The sequence below is a fragment of the Diabrotica undecimpunctata genome, chromosome 4 (assembly GCF_040954645.1).
Source record: "Diabrotica undecimpunctata isolate CICGRU chromosome 4, icDiaUnde3, whole genome shotgun sequence".
NCBI lineage: Eukaryota > Metazoa > Arthropoda > Insecta > Coleoptera > Chrysomelidae > Diabrotica > Diabrotica undecimpunctata.
The window spans coordinates 141,919,990-141,934,741 of NC_092806.1; the positions used below are offsets into that span (position 1 = coordinate 141,919,990).

The 14,752-nt window shown below is 32.8% G+C and overlaps 1 protein-coding gene across 3 annotated transcripts in view; it reads right to left on the bottom strand.

Moving 5' to 3' along the window:
* Window positions 1–849: 849 nt before the first annotated feature.
* LOC140438466 (nuclear factor interleukin-3-regulated protein-like) overlaps window positions 850–14,752 on the bottom strand; it is a 55,858-nt gene continuing 41,955 nt past the window's right edge. For 2 of the 3 annotated variants that reach the window (XM_072528135.1, XM_072528137.1), the window contains exon 2: window positions 850–1,715. In XM_072528135.1, coding sequence (XP_072384236.1) covers window positions 1,065–1,715 — 651 coding nt within the window. In that variant the 3' untranslated portion in view covers window positions 850–1,064. Of the gene's footprint in view, window positions 1,716–4,104; window positions 4,228–14,752 lie in introns of those variants that run through there. The other variant, XM_072528136.1, reaches the window with a different exon arrangement.

Below are 14,752 nucleotides of genomic sequence, written 5' to 3' on the forward strand. Positions count from 1 at the left end.
TATCATTTTATGTTATAGTCTAAAACAGTCTTTAGGAAATGGATTGGTCTAACGTTAACTTATCTATTTCGGGCTGCTGCGAATAGAATAAAATGGAATGTTGTTACAAACATCACAAGAAGATAGATAGCTTTAAATGAATATTGTGCCATTGGTGTTGATTCCGGAAGTTGTAACTTTTTCCAGGGCTAAATTAATAAGAATGAAGGAATAAAGAAAATTGCAGGAATAAAAATTATTAAGACAATCTTCTGAAAAGATGTACAGGAAAAGTCAAATAAGCGTATATGGAATGCAAATCTGCAAACAAACAATATAATGAATATAAAAAAATACCATTCAAAAACATTGAAAAACCGAAGTCTTTTTCCGATGGTTTTTCTCAGAATGAAGTACATTAATTAAAACGATCACAAAAATGACGATCCAAAAATATTTGAAAAGAAGGTGGTTTAAGGAAATATGGAATTAAAAATTGCCGATGAAATAAAAATTTTATAATTGAGTTGTCTCATAATTTAATATAACAAGAAAATTGGAATATCTCGGACATATCACACGTGAAGAGAAATACACCTTGCTCCAACCGATTATGCAGAGAAAGATCCAAGGAAAGAGAAGCATAGGGAGGCGTAGAATGTCATGGCTGCGCAACCTGAGAGAGTGGTACGGATGTACATCAAATGAACTTTTCAGAGCAGCCGTCTCAAAAGTCCAAATAGCTGTGATGATTGCCGTATACAATTTAATATATTGTATTCAATGTTTTTGTAATTATTAGCCTTTATTTTTCAGCAAACTTTCCAGCCCATTCTTTTTAGTTATTTATAATAAAACAAAAAAAAAATCGTTTTTAATTTTTTAATAGTTTGGTAGTTACCTAAGCTTACTATGTACAATTCAAAATAAATAATCTTATCAGTCTTCTATAATACAAAAATAAACAACAATCTATCAAAAAAATCACATCAAAAACACAATCTTATTCTCTCCTATTTGGTTTGTACACTGGATAGTTATAAAAAGCAACTACCCAGAAGAGGTTTCGGTTTGTGGAAGAACTTTTAGTGGTACAAAATGCTCTGCAATCGTTCCCTTTCATTTTCTAATGCTGCTAACCTAAATTTTAACTGGATATTTTCTTGCTCGAGAAAAGCACACCTGATGGCGATTTCGTCTTCTTTCGCTCTTCTGGCATCTCTAGACCGTTTGGCAGCTTCGTTGTTCTTTTTCCGTTTTTCCCAATAGGCAGGATCTGAATTTTGGATATTTGCGGTCTGAGTTCGTCTCATATTTTTATTTGTACCGTTATGATTTGCCTGGGCTCTGGATAAGATTTTTTCTCTAAATTCGGCGTATGCCTCTGAGGAATCTTTACCTAACATATTTGGGGAGGTGGATAATATGGGCATTGACATCGGATCTTTTGGGTAAGCTTTGAAAGGTCTACTACACTTCATTTTCGTTGAAGATACTTGTGAGTCTCTATGTTCGGTACTGGATACATCTGACACGTCTGACTTGGGACTGAAGCAGCTGATTTCACTGTAGCTGCGGGATCGTTTGTAGTCATAAGGGTAGTTTGGGGACAGCGGTCGTTTTCTGACACATAGATCTAGGACTGCCGTGTCTTCTGGATAGTCGTGGCCTGGATTGTGCCGCATTGGGTAAAATACTGATAACTGGTTGTGTGGGAGGACGGTATGGTGCTCCATCTGTAACAAAATAAAAACATTAGATATTTTACAAGTTAGGATAAAAGTTAGACATTTAAAGACAGATAGATATATTTATTAGCACTTTTACAAGTCAAATATAAACATAAATATAAATATTTAACATAAAACTAAGTGTATTATCACACTAGTTGAAGTGAATATTTGTATGTGAGCAATAAGAGCTTATATCAATAGAAACAAATTAAAACAAGAGGTTAAGAAAAATGAAAAATGATCGCTATAACTATTTGGAAAATTGGAAAAACAAATTGACCCTTTTAAGAAGCGGTTTACATTAATAGCTGAAGAACCCTTAGGAGGCCTTAGAAGGCCTTACCAATCTTATTTGATAAGACAGCTGAATATAGGAAGAGGTAATCTCCTAACAAATAAATTAATACAGATTGCCGCCTATGCCGATGATATCAGCATCATATCTCGCAGAACAGAAGAGGCGGCAGAAATATATTCACAATTAAAAACAAAAGCAAAAGAGACCGGACTAGAAATAAATATTCAAAAAACAAAAAAGTTAACAAAGGCAAGAGCTAGGGGAAACATACGCACAGTTGAATTAGAGGACGATATATTGAAACGGTAGAAAGTTTCAAATATTTAGGAATTGCATTAGACACGGATGGAACAGAAGAACCAGAAATCCAAAGAAGAATAGTAAAGGGAAACAAAGCTTATTTTTCAATCGATCATGTGTTTCGTTCCAAAAACACACACTGGAGATCGAAAATCAGGGTCTACAAAACTATTATCAGACCAATAGTCTGTTATGCATGCGAGACATGGGTGATGACAGAAGAGACAAAAAGAAAACGGGAAGTTTTCGAAAGAAAAGTCCTAAAAAAGATAGTTGGACCTATTAACGAAAACAGAATATGGAGATCCAGGTATAACTATGAACTCTACCAACTGTTTAAAGAGACACCGATCTCAGAATTCGTTAACCTTCAGAGACTTCATGTAGTAAGAATGGAGACAGAAAGATTGCCGAAAAGAGCCCTAGATAGTAAAATGCAGGGCGCAAGACCAAAAGGAAGGCCACGACAAAGATGGAAGGATGAAGTGGCAGCGGACGCGCAAAATTTGCTAGACGTGAGAACCTGGAGAAGATCGGCGCGGGACCGACAAGGTTGGAGGCATAGTTTGGAGGAGGCCAAGGCCCGATTTGGGCTGTAGCCCCATTGGAGAGAGGGAGACAGAATCAGACAAAAATCTAGGAAAATACTCAGTGACACAAAAGGTTCCAAATGAAGTATTACTAGGTACATGTTTCTATTTTTTTAATGGCATAGATATTTAGCCAGTTGCAATATATTCTCTCCAATCAGACAAATACACAACACTATACCTAATAAAAAATTAACGGGTAATTAATAAAAGACAATACGATAAGGAATATACGGGGTTACAAGCCAGCAGAGACTGGATATTGAATGGTGCATACTCTAACTCATAGAGTCAGTTAGAATGCTGTTGGAACTTATGACATTCAAAAAAGATATGATTTGATCTTTCCATGTCGATAGCTGTTACACATGAAGAATATGACAATAAAGTACCTGATGGTACACTGGTCTTAGCTAGGTAGTTTGCATATTTATTATCTTTGAGCCAAATATATGTCTTAAACCAAATACACTTTATATTGGAGCAAGAGTCTGCTAAATGATTTAACTGATCTTTTCTTAAAATTATAATAAGGATTACTAAATATTTTGGACAAAAAAGTATTTTTTATGTAATGAAAAATGAACAAAAACAAAAAATATCAATTTCTAGAATTGTTCTACCTTAAGATATTTAGCTGGTCACAAGGATAAAAAGGAATATTATAGAGAAATTCAAGAAGACACGACTAACAACTAGACAATGGTCTTTCAAATGTAAATATAGTGTCAAATGTTAATAGTTGGATGCATTAGAACAAAAATTAGAGATGTTTAGTTCAGAAAAAATTATTAAGGCAATGAAGGTAATGAAAATACTATTGTTATGAAGCTATTTTTACACGAATTTTACTTTTGAACCTTATATAAAATGATAATTAACTACAATTAATTATACGGTTAAAACTATTTTACTATTTTCAAAATAAAAACATTTCTAAAATTTAAAGTCAAAAAATTTTTTACAATTATTGTATGAATTGTATTATTTTACAATTGTATGAATTTAAGGTTAAATTATGTTTTATTAAAAGTTTTAAGAATTGTAACTGTTTTAAAAAAAGAACAGTCTAATGTACTAAAAGAAAATTCAAATTATTGTCACAAAACTGAGTTTAAAATGTGGCAAAACCTAAACGACGATACATTCTATGTATTTTGTTTATGTGAAAGTATAGTTTAGATGAAAAAGTATCAAAACTCACCGTGCTAGTACGTTCTAAGTAAAAGCCCATCATGACGCAATTAGAAAAATTTAAATCCGAGTCTATTGAACGTGCGTGGTGATAGCTTGACACTCGAACTATGAAAAGCTAATCAACAAGCTATTCTTAAATAGCTGTTAACGTCTTTTAAGTAATTATTAATTAGTTTATTTTATTTTCGGTAATTTATCAAATAAGCATAATTAAAAAACATACTTGTTTTCCTTATTTCTCTAATCGCCAATTATGATATGATCTCACATTTGGTAATTAAGCCACTACAAGATAATCGAAGAATTTCTAGAACACAATTATTAGTTATTTTAGCTTAAAATTGCATTTCGACAATAATGTATTAAACGCTATAATTTTTGTTGAAGCAAAATAATACTAAGCAATCTAAATATATGTAAATCTTGTAGATAGGACATCTTTAGAAAAAATCCTTGCGATCTAGTAACAACTGCGATAATTAATTGTACTTTAATCGCAATTTAAAAAATACGAAAATGAACAAAGTTTAAATACAACAACAGACTCCGATTACAGTGACGTAGTCGACCTGATAACATTAAAAGAAATACAAGAGGCTCTAAAAAAAAATAAAAACCGGAAAGCAGCGGCCCAGATTCCATGGACGTAGAATTAATAAAATATGGAGGCTTAATACTATATTTTAGATTGATATACTTAAAAGGAACTATCGGGAAGATACATTTGAGATTTTTGCGGAAGCAAATCAATTAGTAATAATGAAAACCTGGTTTAAGCTCCACCCAAGGAAATTGTACACCTGGAAATCTCCACTGGATTCTGTGGGAAGGATTGTAAATCAGATTGATTACATGCTAGTAAAGAAGAGGTATAGGAACAGCTGTACATCTGTCAAAACATATCCGGGGACTGACATAAATTCTGACCATGTACCAGTTGTAGGTAATTTCAAAGTCAGAATAAAGAAGGTTACAAGTAAGTCGATGAAGAAAACTGAAAGATCCCAATGTCCGACTGAAGGTAAGTGAAAACCTCAATAAAAAGGTGCTAAAATGCAGAAATGTGGAACTATAGAGGAAAGTCTGACCATCATACAAGAAACAGTGAGAGAAATAAAAGAAAAACATTTGAAGAAAGATACAGAGAAACAGAAATCATGGATGACCGTTGAAATACTTGAACTTATGGATTAGAGAAAAAAGCAAAGAGAATCTCTAAGAATAAAAGAGAATACATACCATCGTCAAAAGAAAGATAAAACGAACCAAAGAAAAACAAAAAACAGAACAATATCAAGAAATAGATGAATATCAGAGTCGATATGATAACTTCAATGTCCATCAAAGGTGGTGAAATAGTTGGAAAGTGCCGAAAACCCAACAGCGGAAAAATAACAAAACATGGTACCATCCAGCAAATATGTAGAGTAGTCAGAACGGCTAAAGATGCCCTTGAAAACAAGTCCTACAGTACAGCTACCTTTCCAGACGTCTTGCAGATATCAAGATCTGGCATGATGGTCTAACTTCATAGCCATATATAACAGGCAGCTGTATCATTTTTAATTGATCATGATGCAGCTTGCACTTCCCAATATAGGATCTCGGCAGGAGTCCCTGAAGGTAGCGTACTCGACTCAGACCTGTAATTGCTGAGCATAGCTGACATCCCTACCAATAATAAAACTACGGTTGCTAGGTATGCCGATGATACCGTCATAATGGCCACTTATGTGAATCCAAAATTAGCATCTAGAAATGAATTAAAATAAACCAATTAAAAAATTGGTTAAGACTATGGTACGTCAAAGCAAATACATAATAATAAATTGACTCACATCTTATTTATTTTAAAATTAGAGAACTGTCCTCTGGTATCTATAAACAATTATGTCAAATATCTGTGTCATCATCATCATCAGTAGATCGACAACCCTTTCCGAGTCCTGGCTTGTTCTAGGATTTTCCGCCATTCTGTTCTGTTCCTTGCTTTGTTTTTCCAGTTGGTAATCTTAAGTGTCTCTCTTAAGTGTCTATAAGAGATAAATTTCGAGAAAACCAAAATGATGACCAATATGGTTCCCAGCGAAGAGATACAGATCAATAACAACAAGGTAGAATTAATCGATAAATACACATACTTGGGTCATGAAATTAGAATAACCAGAGACAACCAAACCTGCGAGCTAAATAGACGAATCACTTTGGGATGGACGGCATATGGAAGGATGAGAGACATTTTTAAAACAAATACCCCAATTCACCTGAAAAGAAAGGCATTTAACCAATGCATCTTACCAGTCTTGACCTACGGAACAGAGACCCTAACTTTAACGAAAGCTACTGCTGAAAAACTGAGGGTAACACAAAGGCGAATGGAGAGAATGGAGAGAGAATGGTAGACGATATTATACTGCGAATCAATAAACAAAAGTGGAAGTGGGCTGGACATGTTGCTAGAATGGAAGACGGAAGATGGACTAAGAGATTATTGGAGTGGAGACCAAGAGCCGACAAGCGAAGTCGAGGCAGACCACCCACCCGATTGACCGACGACCTAAGGAGAATAGAAACAAACTGGATTGCAGCAGCTAGAGATAGAGAGAACAGGAGACGTTTGGAGGAGGCCTATATTCAATAATGGATGTGAAAATGGGGCTGGATGATGATGATGATAAATCTTAAGTGTTTTCAGATCTTGTTCCACTTGTTCCATGTATCTAAGTTTGCGTCTTCCCTTTGACCTTCTCCCTACTGGTGATTGCCTCATTATATGCTTTGGTGTTTCAGTCTCCAACATCCGTTCAACATGGCCCATCCAGCGCAGGCGTCCAATCTTAATGGATGTTATAACCTCGGGTTCATTGTATGCTGTGTATGTCATTTTCTTTCACCCTCTTCACTTTCATACAAATATCTGTGTATCCACGTAAATAATCACCCAAATTGGAGAAAACATATATTTTCCAGACAATTACATCTGGACCTACTTTACAAGAAAATGTACTGGTTTATAAATCGTAAGTCAGGTTTAAGTATCCAAAACAAACTTCTTGTCTATAATTGTCTATAAGACAATTCTACCACCGCTATGAAGGTTCGGGATTTAAATCTAGGAAACTGCCAGTAATACAAATATGCACAAACTACAAAGATTCCAATCCAAATCCTTCCTGATGTCTGCAATGCCCCATGGTATGAGCCAAAATATGTTCATCATAACCGGTATATTCATCATAATCAGAATGCAACCGTAACTAAGTGTACAAACTGTTTCAAGGTCTCATCCAAATCCACACGCCAACGAAGTGCTGTCCCAACAATGCTTAGAAGACTAAAAAGGTTGGATCCTCTAGATCTCTCCAGCGCAAGGAACTAGGTTGAAGTCATTTGTATAATAGTCAGAAATTTTGTAATGTAAACTAAATACAAAAATTCCAAAAAGTCTAAGAGTTACCATCTTTACCCAGAATAGTATAAGTAAAGGTTCTATACTAGCATTTTAGTATTGCAACATAATCACTCATTATAAATTGTTTGGTGATCAGAAAGACCATTAAGTGTTTTAATATCTTCTGAACAACGTAAACCTATCGTCCCAGTAATGTTAATTAATAGCCTGATAACAGTTATAAATATACGAATTTAAAATTGATCTAAAATGTACAGACATTAATCCACAATTCTGTTCATCTACAATTTATTATTGGTAGTTATCGATTTGCAATTATTGGTAATTAATGAGATCTGGCAATGTCGCTTTACGTCAGTGTTTGACGTCATTTCATTCATACTGTAAAAATACTATTAGTCATTACCATGTGATATAATATATCTTAACTGATTTCTTTAAAAAACTATTAGCTAAATGAGACTAATAGACGAAGAAAATGTAGTAAAACTATGGCAGCAAAAAGATAGATTAAAAACCCACTACCTCTGTGGATAACAGTAACAAAAGAAAAATAAATCAAATGATTATGTTGTTAGGTAAAATTGTTATTATTAATATTTAGAGTTTGGTTGACACTGTGCTAGATATAGTACTTATATTGAAGGATAGATCGCAAAGCCCGATCAATAAGCACAACATTTTGCCAAAACCTAAAAATAAATCAACAATCAAAATTTAGGAATTGATAGTTAAAAGTGTTTATCAAAAAAAGGTAACTATTCTTAAGTTCTTCTATTTTGCAAAAAAATATGCATAAAGGGTTTATTTTTCATATATTGGCCTGTATTTCGTAAAATAATGAAAAAAAGAATTTTTAAAGCCTTAAAGATTTATCTTAGATTTGAACATTTTTTTTACATAGTTAAGTAGTTTCTGAGATATAGCCTTTTTTTACTTCTGCCTGATTGCACGTATACAAAAAGTAAGTAATATTATTTAATAATTGAATTAAGTCAATAATTTAAAAACTCCTCAAATGTTATGTGAAGTAATGTCATAGTGAATTAAAAAATTTATAATTAAAAACCTTATTTAAATATATTTATAATAATAATTTTGAAAAAATTTTTAAGCAGCTTCTACTGAGTAGTACATTTTTTCATTTTAATAAGTAAAGTTTTTAATTATTAGTAATTCGATTTTGCCAGATATGTATTTTATAAATCAAGAAATTTTATAAAATGATAATTATATTTTATAAAATGATAAAAGGTGCGGTAAACTTTGTCATGACTGTCACATTCTAAATGTTTTTCAAATGTAAAACAAGAAATGTTGTCAATTGCTTTACTTTTAACACTCATTGGGTACAATTATCTTCTAAAAGACATAATACAAAATATTAAACAATATAACAGAATAAGCTCTTTAAATTTTTCAGGTTAGGTTAGGTTGGGTTAGGTAAAGTTAGGTTAGGTTAGATGATGTTTGTGTATTGCTTAGGACGCGCACCGACTGTCACACTTTTTTATCTGTCTTTAAGAGAATGTAAGAGTAATCCCTCTAAAAGAGTATTACTCTTGCAGATTTTGCAAAAAACGACCTCAAAATACTAATAGGTGACACAAACGCAAACTTGCAGCTGTGACTTTGCAGTTCACATACACAAGAGTACCTGGATATCCCCTGGAGGGGATGTTGGGGACCAAATAGACAAAGTTTTGATAGAAAAGCGCTCAGCAACAAGAGTTCTGGATGTAAAAAGTAGACGAGGTGCATGCTGCGGCTCAGATCATCGACTGGTCAAGGTACACTTCAGATGTAGGATCAGCCGACAAGAAAAAGAGAATCAAATAAGAAAGGAAATACTAGATCTGGAAAAACTGAAAAATCCTGAAACCCAAAGGAAATTTGAAGAAGAAAAACAGGGGAAGCTGACTAAATATGAAGAAATTGTAAAGACATCATTAGAAGATCAGTGGAATCTAATAGGTAGAACCACATTAAATGCAGCAAAATCGATGCTAGGAACAAAAAACAAAGCAAAGATGACCAATTGTTTGATGATGAGTGTAAAGCGGTAATTAAATAACGAAATGCTTTAAAAAACGCTTTGAAACAGCTTTAAAAAACGAAGCACATATAATATATTTGATTAGACGAACTTGAGAAAGAAAATGATATTTTGAAACAAATGACGACTAGATGATAAACTGAGTAGACAAAAAAGAGACACATAAACAAACAATTAATAGACAAAATGGGACATTTATGCAAATAAACTTTAGGGAAGACAAAACATAGAATGCATATAAATATATCAAACAAATAAAACAATGAGATAAAACCAAAAATTTATCTGTGTAGGAATATAAACGGCCAAATACAGTACAGTAGGATATTATTAGGAAAGACAAGTGAGTTCATTCAGAAAACAATAAAATATATCACAGGAATAGCTAGAGACACTGCTCAAGATAAAGGAAAGCTCATACCTTAAGATTTAAGATCTAGTATCAGTTTTGGTTTGTCAAATGGAAAAATGTGGTGGTGGTTAAAAAATCATCTGGTTAGCTAACTTTTATTACACATGTTAATATTACAACTGAAATGATTTTATTCGTCAATTTAGGAACCAGCATTTTAAGATTTTCACTTTTGATATCAAATTCGTATTTATCAAAGTCAAAAACCTTATGGTACACTGTTATGTCTAATTGTTCTAAATTTTAATACAGTTTTGTTCGCCATTAAGATCTGCCTTTAACAATATTCAAATTTTGCTATCATTATTCAGCGAGATCGAAAACCTTTCAGGCATATTCGATTCGCTATTTTGAATTTTTCAACTTTTACATCAAATTCGTAATCCTCGAGGTCAAAAACTTTAAATTACGTATTTATGTCCAAATAATTCGAAATATAGAATTCTAGGTCGTTTGAGAAGGAAAGAATAACACAAGGATTGATTCCAGATATTAAATATTTCTACACATATACGACAATGTAACTATGCAAATAACGCAGCAGATGATCTAACAACAGGCAAAATAAGAACGAAAAGATGAGTTAGAAAATTATTTACTTTTGCATTAGAAGATGTATTTAATAAGTTAAATTGGGAACAACAATTCAAATCGACGGCAGACTTTTAGGCGATCTAAGATTTGCCGACGACATAGTACTCATAAGTAACGATACAGCGGAATTCTACATGTTAAAGGAGCTTAAACAAGAATTTGCGAAAATTGGTTTAATAATTAATTTAAATAAAACAAAAGTGAGGTTAAATCAAAATATTACAATAGACTTAAATGTAAGTGAGATCTCAAAAATTTTGACGGTATATATACCTGTCACAGTATCAAACTAGCCAAGCAGAAGCTAACGGGAGATATAACTAGAAGAAACTAAGTGACTTGGATAGCAGTAGGAAGACTCTGCAGACTCTGTTGAAAAACAAAAACATACCAATAAATTTAAAGAAAAGCGTATTCAACAGTTGTATTATACTAGTTATGACCTATGGATTGGAGACCGTGACATTTACAGGGGTTCCAGCCAATAGATTAAGAACAATACAAAGGGCCATCGAACGAGTTATGTTAGAAGTTTCTCTGAGAAAATATATACAAAATGAGGACATGCCAAGCAGGACTGAGGTGTAAGATGTAATTAGAAGAATTCCGCAAATGAACTGAAAGACAACGAAACATGTATGAGAAACATTATACATTCAAGACCACACGAGCAGTCACAGCAGAGGAAGATCGCAAAAACGGTGGCAAGATGACATCAAAGCAAAAGTGGTTAGAAACTGACACCAAATAACACAAAACAGAGAAAATTGGAGAACTCATAAGAATGTCTTTGCCATGGAGTGGATGCAAACAGGCTGAAGCAGAAAAATCCGAGATATATGAAGTTTGGTCCACTATATTGGATCAGCCATTTTGAATTTTTTAATTTTAACATCAAATTCGCAATTAGCAAGGTTAAACACCTTATAGTACACATTAACATCACGTATCACATTTAGACTTTTGGCCACGTTTTTAGTAAGTCGTCCCACTGTGCGCCTATATGCTTTGTATAATAAATAAATAATAGAAACGCTCGTGTTGCAGCGTACGGTAATAAACGCAGTGTGCAACTGCTGCATAAGCATACAGACTCGACAATGGATAACGCTATACGCAGTGTGCGGCTTATTGGAGACCACCGCCTAAGATATTTAGTAACTTTTTTGGGTGTAGATTAAGTTTTTAAAACATTTTTGTTTTTTAAACACATTTTACAAATTGTTTGGCAACTGTGATTCATTGTGGAACACTATGACTGTAAAATAATAAAGTTTAGATGAAAAGTTGACAAATTAAAATTATAACATGATAATTGACATCATTTATTTCCAACGTCATTAAATCTATGTCGTATCACCCTAATTATTTTATTATTTTACTAATATTGTATGTATTTTTTTTATATTTCCGTTTCCGGTAACGGAGAACCTGAAATATTATCAAAAACTAAGAGATTAGAACCGATTAATAAACGAATTTTTAGTAATACGTTTTTTATCTCGATCTCTAATGAGCGAAACAAAAATTAGGTACTTAACAGAGCTTTAAATGATACATTACGTAGAAAACTGTAATTCCATTTTTCGGATTACGTTGACAACGAGATGCTTAATCGGAATGAATCCCCTCCTGATATAAGCTTAAAAGTCATTAGAAAAATATTTATTTGGCATTATAAGAAATTATTATCTAACGCGCATTTTAATGTATTTTAGCTTAACGATTGTATTACCAGAAAGAGATTAAACATATCTATTTACAAATTGTATTACGTTCTCCAAGACATGTGTAAACAAAAATTTATGAATAAAATCCTTTTTTCGTTATTTTTCTTTTATTGAAATTTTCTTGTAGCTACATTACTAGAATATACAGTTACATAAGACATAAGATGGAATACAGATCATGGTACCATGGACACTCCCAGTGAAAAACTATGAAAGAATGGATAGATGTTAAATCTGTCAGTAGATATTGCTACTTTTTTATTTCTTAGTGGTAATGATTTGGTAGCTTGAAGAAGAGAGAACAATTCAGCAGAATGTATGCAGTTGAAGAAGAGGGGAGTGCAAGATTTGACTAGATCCATATTTAAAAGCACATTCAACAGAGAAGCATCTGTGTAGACAATTTCATCAAAACTGTTGTTATTAATTAGTTCTTTAAGGCTTTTCCTGGAAAAGAGATTCCAGATGAGTGGAATGTATCATACATGTTCTCTATTTTCAAGAAAGGTGATAAAAGATCAACAAATAACTATAGTTTTTATAATATTAAGTTTTGTCATGCATTTAGTTTTGAGATCTTTTAGATGGCATATTCAAGCAATGCCATGCAATGTCGAATATGAGACTTAAATTTTTGTACTCTATAACAGGTAGACAAGTACCAACAAGTAGTATACTACTACTAGTATACTACAAGAAAACTTTTGAAAAATTAAAGCCACTCATTGAAGGCTATTCATGTAACTTGTCAGTAGGTTTCTGAACCACTTTGCCAGTGGCAACATTGCCTTGGTCCTCCCAGAGGAGGTAAACCTTATATAATTAAACAACCTTTAGGTACATGGCATCAATTAATTATCTACGCGTTGCATATGATATTAACTAGTTAACTGATACATCTTCTAACAGAACCAAATGAAAACTAAGGATGACTTAACTTCGGGTTCACTCCAGGATCAGAGGACACCCAAGTTCATAAGCCTTCTTCAGAATGCTGAATGCGGATAAGGAAAAAATATAGCAAATAAGTAAGAGGAGCAACTCCGGTTCAGTCATTTGGAAGCAGTGAAATTGGATCTCGTAACTGGTTATACTTCCGAAGATAAAGAGGAACTGCTGAATTTTTTTTAATCAATAATAATTGTAACCAAGCTAAAATTGTGCAGTAAGGTACCATTTGAAAACCTCAAATATATAAAACTAGTCGATATTAATCTAACAAATAAATAGAAAAGATGCAAAACATAAAGACAGTATCACACAACAACATAAGATAACAAGCAAAAGCTACTATAAAGAAAAAAGAAGATAATCGACCAGATTATGAGAATTTTACACACTGACATAAATATTTAATATTAAAAATATCTATAAGAGATTACGGAAGAAAAACCTTAGCGAGATTTACACCATGGAATCGAAAGTACTAATTCTACGCTAATATTCCTTTGGGAAGTCAATATGAACAAATATAAGTCGGATCCTATTAAATTCTATATGGTCTACCCAATTCGAAGGTAGCCTAAATTGTTTGGATTGTAAATAAGCTAACGTCTTTGTTGTAAGTATTGTCTCAAAGATATCTGTTGTAAAATGACTTATCAACATCTTGAACGAACAATTATCTAATAAATATAAAATAAAGTGTCGAAAACTCTAAAGAAACTTTAACATTGCAGAAAAACATTGAAGTATATATATCTAGCGTAAAAGTGATTATATTTTAAATTAAGAATAAGAAATATTGGACAGAGATAATAAAATAACAATCCATCCTAAAACAAGGGGGATAGGGTTTTTTTACAATTTTTTATTTTTTATTCGATGGAATAACTCATCAGGAGCTTACAGTTGAAATTTCAGAGTGATCGGATCAAAATTGATGAAGTTATAGGCATTTAGGAGTAAGTGAAGTTAGTGAGTAAGGTGAGTGGGTGGAAGGAGTGATTGAAATGAGTCATTGAGGTGAGTGAATGAGTGAGGTAAGTAGGTACGTGTGGTGAGTGAGTGTGGTGAGTAGTGAGATGAGTGAGCAATCACATAGAAATTGGAATAAGTAGAGTGTCAAGTTCTCATAATTATGCACTCGCGGCAGATAACAATCGAATTTCTAGATAAAAAAAGCTATAGATAGATGCAACAAAAAGACAGTGCACGTCGAAGGCAGGAGTAAAAAGATGCTCTAAATATTTTAGCAGAAAGCACGTCGCTTTATGGGCCTGAAATAGACGATACTGGGCGAGTATTTTAAAACGCGTTTTTCTCGGAATAATTTTTTTATGTCAGTGTTCACTGTATCTCAAAAACTAGTTGATCGATCCTTCTTAAATTTTGTACACATCTTTTATAGATAAATTACTTGGTTGTTGTGTCGAGATATTGTCCATTTTGTTGTTATAATTAATTTTAAATCACATTAGTCAAATTTTAGAAAAAATTTTTCGAAAATTT